Below are 6,858 nucleotides of genomic sequence, written 5' to 3' on the forward strand. Positions count from 1 at the left end.
AATAATAATAATAATAATAATAAATGAAATTTCAAATTAATTATTATAGTCTTTATCTTGGAGACGGTCCACTAATGAATTAAACCTTATGTTTTATGAAACCTATCTTTAGAGGAATTTCAAAGGGAAAGAGATCGAATGGGAACAAATATTCAAGTTTTGATTGTGTAGTATGCGTCATCATATATATTTAGCCTCAACTTCAAATACTGGTATGTTGATTATAGTTAATAATGTTTTTGCAGAAAACAATTATAAGAACAAATAAACAAGAACAATAATTGAGGGGGTGGTGGGGGGAGGAATAAAGCATTCACAATTAGATTAAGCTTTTAGATGTGGTCGAGGAGTTTATCACATATCTTCGATGGTTCATAAAATCAATATCAAATGAAAAAAGAAAAAGAAAAAGAAAAATTATATACCTTTAATTTCTTGATTTCTTATATATATATATATATATATATATACCATTTTTCTTTTTCTAATCAATATGGAAAAAAAGGTTACGAGGAAACAAAATATATAAAGTTCCTTGAATTAATGCAAACGAATAGAACTTTTACATCCAAAAACTAATAAAATTTCAAACAAAATTCTATTCAAATACAACTTAAGCATCCTCGATCGTTTAGATCTTAGGCAATACATATATTTATATTCTTAAAGGGTTGGGTTAGGAATAACCCAAATTGGCGCAAGCGACACCAACAAAGAATCACTTGCTACATATCCTGGTATTGACTCAATTCTTTTGCTTTCTAAGTTGTACATAACATTGTCATAACCACCTACAATTCCATCTATGTGGCCTTCAATGTAGGCATCCGAAAAGTAAATACAATTCTTTCTCCAACCATTAGGAAGATTTTGAGAAGAGATAGATAATGAGTTATTCTTTCCAATAAAGAAAGCATCGTTTCCTATGCTTGCTACCTTAATCCACTCCTATGCTTGTTACCTTAATCCATTTTAACCGTCCTTGATCTAGCTTGTAAACCGCAAAGTGGGTCAGTAGTCAATTGGGACACAACGTGAAGGGGGCGGAGCGATTCTCGTCATCTTTGGCAGTGAAGTACTGTCACCAATCCAAAATTCTTGAGGACGACTTAAAACGTAGAATTTTCCTTCATAAGACATGACATCTTCAGCAAATCGTGAAACCATTAACTTACTCCATTTCTTATCCCCACTTCTGCAAAAAGGAAATGGTTGATGATTTGGACAAATAGCGAGGGCGGCATTTTTCGTAAGAAATCTGCATGTAACAGCTTTGTGCACGAGATTCGTCTATATATAGCCTGAGAGAGACATGCTTGAAGAAATCACAATTAATTGATCATTTTTACAATATTAAATGATCCTAGTGCATTAGTCCGATTGAGCTTGATAGGATCATTTGATCGTTCGAACATCCGATTGATCATCCGATATTATCATTGTGCATTAGTTCGATCAATCATAATAAAAACATATGATCGATCCTAGTGCATTAGTTCGTTTGATTTTGATAGGATCATTCGAACATCCAATCAATCATTTGAAAGATCCTAGTGCATTAGTCTGATTGACCTTGATAGGATCATTTGATCCATCAAACATCCAATCGATCGTCTGAATGATCCTAGTGCATTAGTCGGATTGATCATGACCCTATGAATTTTGTACTATCCTTGTGCATTACTGCATTAGTATGATTAATCATGATAAGTCCATCCAATTGATCTTAGTGCATCAGTCCAACCTATCGTGATAGGATAGGATCGTATGATCGAGCATAACTCTATGGATTTGGTATTATCATTTTTCATTAGTTCCATCAGACTTATATAAGAACGCCTAATCAATCATATCTATCATGATATGATTAAATGATCGATCAATCGAAGGTTCGATTGAACATCATGTAGGGGTTTCATTATGTTCTCTCCTCCGATTAGACATCACTGATCCTTGTACATTAGTATGATCGATCATGATACGGTCAAATGATCAATTGAACTGGACACTTTAGAATGATTGATCGAACATAGTGCATAATTTGATCGATAGTGATTTAGTGTGGTTTAATTAAACACATATTAAAGGAATTTGGAAATCTATCTTCACAAATTAAATGTGAAGATAAGAGCAAATGTGAATATATATATATATATACAGAAAGCCCTAGGAGGTCCTTGTGCGTCGGATTCCGCACATTTTGATCTCAGTGGGACTGCATTTGGTGCCATGGCAATTTCTAGTGAGGAAAACAAAGTTCGTGACGCAGGAGTCTTGGAAGTTCTTTTTGCACGGTATACATATACCCTCCACTCATTGTCAACATGTGTATATATATATACTCAGTTTTTCTATATAGCTACTAGTTAAACCTGAGTTCTAATATAAAAATTAAACCCCCAAATATGGATTTTCAATATCTTTTGCCACAACCTCCGCATGTAATTAATGGACATTATAAGAACGATGGTATTTATATATATAGCCGCAGCAAGTGATAGTATATGGGAAAATGGAGCAGCAGCCAGCATGTGGGAAATTATACTTTGTAGAATGTATTGGTGCAACAAACCCAGCACCATATCCTTGCAAAGAACGTCACTTGGGTAACCATTGTCGATTACTGTCTACCAGGATACCGTAGAAGCATCAATCTTTCAGAAGATGCTTTCTTTTGAGATTGTTTTCTCAGTGCTGGAATAATTAAAGTTAACTATATTATATACAGATTACAAAAAGTAAGTTGTACTCAAATTATCAAAATAATTAACATCCTCGTACGTACATAATGTGCATAAACAACGTTATTCACTAACTAGCTAGTTGCTATTGGTGCTTATGTTCATACAGGTGGAAGAAATAAGAAGGTGTAGGAAGGACAAGTACTTATGATGATCATGTTGAAATCACCTAATGTATGCTACCTTCCATTGCAAAATATAGAAGGTAGGTGGATGCCACGATGTTCAAAAACATATTGAGATTAATTAATACATAAGGACAAAGCTATGAAGGTGGCATATCCTGATGGCATTGTTATGCCAGCTAACTCATTACCAATTCTTAATGTAGTTCAACATGATTTACAGTAAAAAATAAAAAATAAAAAATAAAAAAATTAGCCAACTTAAGACGACTCTTGAAGGATGATCTTACTATATATATAATAAGGATCAAAGTTAGAAACTTCTCTTCCCCTTCAAATGGGCCAAAATACACTCATCTTTTTGAACATTTTCGAATTAAAAAAAAAAAAAAAAAGGGATAACTTATGTTACACGTCATTGCAATGCCAAATAGACTTGGTGAATGACTTTTACAAAAAGCCGCCTCTTAAGATATTGTTCATGTAATATTCTTTAATAATAATAATAATATTTTAAACTATGATTGTCTTTGTCTTGGAAACAATTCAATAATGATGTTGAATTGAGAAAGTATAATGTAATATTATAACATGTTTTCCATCAATTTCATATGCTGCCCAAGAGAAAAAGAAAGGGACTGCCACTTTCTACAAAGCTCCTTATGTTCGTGAGTATATATATATATATATATATATATATATATATATATATATATATATATATATTGTGTATCATTGTATATGTTGATTGTTACAAGGTTTGCTAATCCTAAAAGAATCCGTTTGGTTTTGTGGTATAAATTCAAACACATTCTTTTCACATATCAAGTTAGAACTACATTAGAACTAAAAATACTTATATCACACGTATTTTTATTTAATGCAGGGAAATTATCACATGTATTGCATGTGACTCATTTACCGTCGAATTAATTTAACAAAAACCCTAACGGGAGGGGGTTAATTAAAAGGGTAAGGTAGTTTTGAGAGTTATATAATCACAACTTCTGTTTGGGGATATTGAAAATTGGGTGCTAGCTAGTTTGAGAGAGCAATTGTAATTTTTTTCCATACCATTTTGCAATAAAAGTTTGCTTCAATTATTGGTTGCTTTTGTATTATGTCATTAATTCTTCACATATATGTGTGTTTAATTTAATTTATACTTGTATTTCACCTTATGCTACAGTATATGGTGAATTCTTTGCTTGATTTGCACAGTGAAAATTGTATATATATGCTTGTGTAGTTGTGTTTAATAATGTAACTATTCTTTTGTTCTTAATTTCTTTTCATTTCATAAGGATTTTCCTGTAAAATTAAAATCACTAATAACAGAACCTTGTACCTCTGTCGGGTTTGATTTGTGGACAATATCTTTTGCCAGCCTCTGCTTGTTACGGATACAAAGATAATGGTAATTTTATAGCCGAAGCTAGTGATAAAATATAGATGAACAAGAGTGCATGTGGAAAATATTATCTTGTTAAGTGTATTGGTACCACAAACCTAGGACCACGACCTTGTAAGCAAGACAGTATTGTGGTTAAAATCGTCGATTATTGTCCATCAGGATGTCGTGGAACTATCAATCTTTCTGAAGATGCTTTTTCTGCGATTGCTGTTCCCAATGCTCGAAGAATTAAGATTGAGTATCATAAGCTCAAGTGCTCAAAATTAACATTAATTCTAGTACATATGGTGCACAAAGTATTATTCATTAGTTACTATTTATGTTTATTTCTGTTTATGGTACACAGGTGGGAATAAGATCTACAAAGGGCAAGTTATGATGATAGCTAGTGAAAGTACCCGTACATCTGGGAAAACTTGTTCATCAAGGTTACCAATTTGATGAAAAATATATATGTGATTGATGGAATAGAGGAGGGTTTTTCTTTCACAAGGGTCCTTACCCTTTAGTTATAACATATGCAATTTAATTATTAGTTCTGTAGCACCCCAGATTTTTAAAGTCTTATTTTAGAGATATTAATTTGATGCTATTAATGTTCATATTAGGTAATGACATTTACTTTGAGGTTGAGATATTTATTGATGATATTAGGTAATAATATTTATTCTTGAGGAACTTATTAGTTCTTATGAATATTATTGGAATGAATATTGATTTGAGGTTATTATATCATGATGATGATTTTATATTGATTATTTTATTGGGAGATTTAAGAGATATGATAATTGATGATTGATTGGTATAATTTGGAGTATGATTGTAATAATTGGTGATATAATAAGATAGTATATGGTAGGTATAAGGATGGTAGAATAAGAAGGTAGAATAGTATATGGTTGGTGAAATAGTATAGGGTTGGTGGAATAGTGTAGGGTTGGTGGAATAGTGTAGGGTTGGTGAAATAGTATAGGGTTGGTGAAATAGTATTTGATTTTCTCCTATAAATAGAGCTCTTCTCCTTCACAATTTTCACAACTCATCTCCTCTCCCATCTCTTGCATATATTCTTCATTCTTCCGCTTTTTACTCGGTCTTTCTTCTTTCTAAGAGTGTTTAAGAGAGAGAGAGAGAGAGAAAGTCAGTGAAGGGATTGTTATGGGTATGGACCAACTGCAGCAGAACGGGTTTCAAGTAATTACCTTTGATGATCCATTCATGTAATCCACTGTAAGTATTCTTACTTACTGAGTATGATATTGATATCCAATAATACGGATTTTTGTGGTTTTATAACTTGTCTAGCATTTTGCTATATATGATTCAACAATGATTTATATTGTCTGAAATCAATTGACTCACTACTTCACAGTTTTTTGTAGTGCTTGCAGGAATGGAAAATCAAGGTAATTATGCAGTTGTGATTAGAGATTCATATTGAGATGTACAGAGATTCCAAGTTGGTTAAGTTTTGTCTAGAGTTTAGACTGTCGGATAAATTTGTATAAATGCCTTGTACGACATAGCTTTGGGTATTTTTGTATAAAGAAAAGTATTTAACAGTATTTTTTTTGTATTGATAATTACAGTTTTTCCGCTATATGAGATGAGGTTGTTACAAGTTCTCTATTAAAACTATGGATTGAGATTTTGTGCACCTTTGTACAGGGTGAAATAATTTTAATGTGGAGTGGTCATTTAAAATGAATGATCCTAAATCTACCATGGCATCTTTCACATGAACAAAAACAATTGCACACCATTAAGCTCTTATGTCGCCACCTCAGTTAGCATTGTTCCATCACGTAGGGTAGTTGAACCACTTCTTTCAAGAATTGAGCGATGTTTTCTTTTTGATATAAATGAAAACAAAATTTAAGATCTACTATTACACATTTTGTATCCTTATAAGAGAAGTTTTTAAAAAAAATAAAAAATAAAAAATAAAAAGAATAGGCAAAGAAACCAATTGTAGCTATCCTACATGTACATGGCTATAGTAATACTTACCCTCGGGAGCCCCACAAGAGGAGCTTAAACGGTGGGAACCACAAATACTCCCTAAAGTCAGACTAAACCATAGCCTGACTCAACCCCATTAGGACATCAAGAATTCAAGATAGTTAATACTAATCAAGCATACATGAGGGATTATCCATTACGAAAATTCGAACTCATGCCCTAATCACTTTAGAGAATTTTTCTTGGGCCATTAAACCGCTACCCTTGATGGTAGAAGTATGTTGTTTTAAGGGAAACATTGTTTTAAATATTTCCATTTCCATAAACAACACATCAATGTTGATACAATGAAGCAAATCAATATGTAATTTGAATCTTGATAAACGCATCACAGTAGGAGAAATGTTAGGCATCATTCTCTTAACCATCCATCAACCATATCTATGCATATTTTTTTAAAAAATCTACCATTAAATAGGTAATACCACACATAAATTTACAAATTTAATTGTGAATTTAAATTCAATGGTTAGAAGAATGATTCTCTTAACCTTTGTTTAAAAAAAAAAAAAATTGCAATGATCATAGCCACTATCACATCAATCTCAAAATGCTG

General features: G+C 32.1%; 1 protein-coding gene across 1 annotated transcript in view; it reads left to right on the forward strand.

Moving 5' to 3' along the window:
• The window catches only part of LOC132189429 (putative expansin-B2), a 9,954-nt gene extending 5,295 nt beyond the window's left edge, over positions 1–4,659 (forward strand). The window contains exons 5-6 of the mRNA XM_059604170.1: positions 4,514–4,576; positions 4,627–4,659. Coding sequence (XP_059460153.1) covers positions 4,514–4,576; positions 4,627–4,659 — 96 coding nt within the window. The remainder of the gene's footprint in view (positions 1–4,513; positions 4,577–4,626) is intronic.
• The last annotated feature ends 2,199 nt before the right edge of the window (positions 4,660–6,858 follow it).

Source organism: Corylus avellana, chromosome ca8, assembly GCF_901000735.1.
Source record: "Corylus avellana chromosome ca8, CavTom2PMs-1.0".
Classification (NCBI taxonomy): domain Eukaryota; kingdom Viridiplantae; phylum Streptophyta; class Magnoliopsida; order Fagales; family Betulaceae; genus Corylus; species Corylus avellana.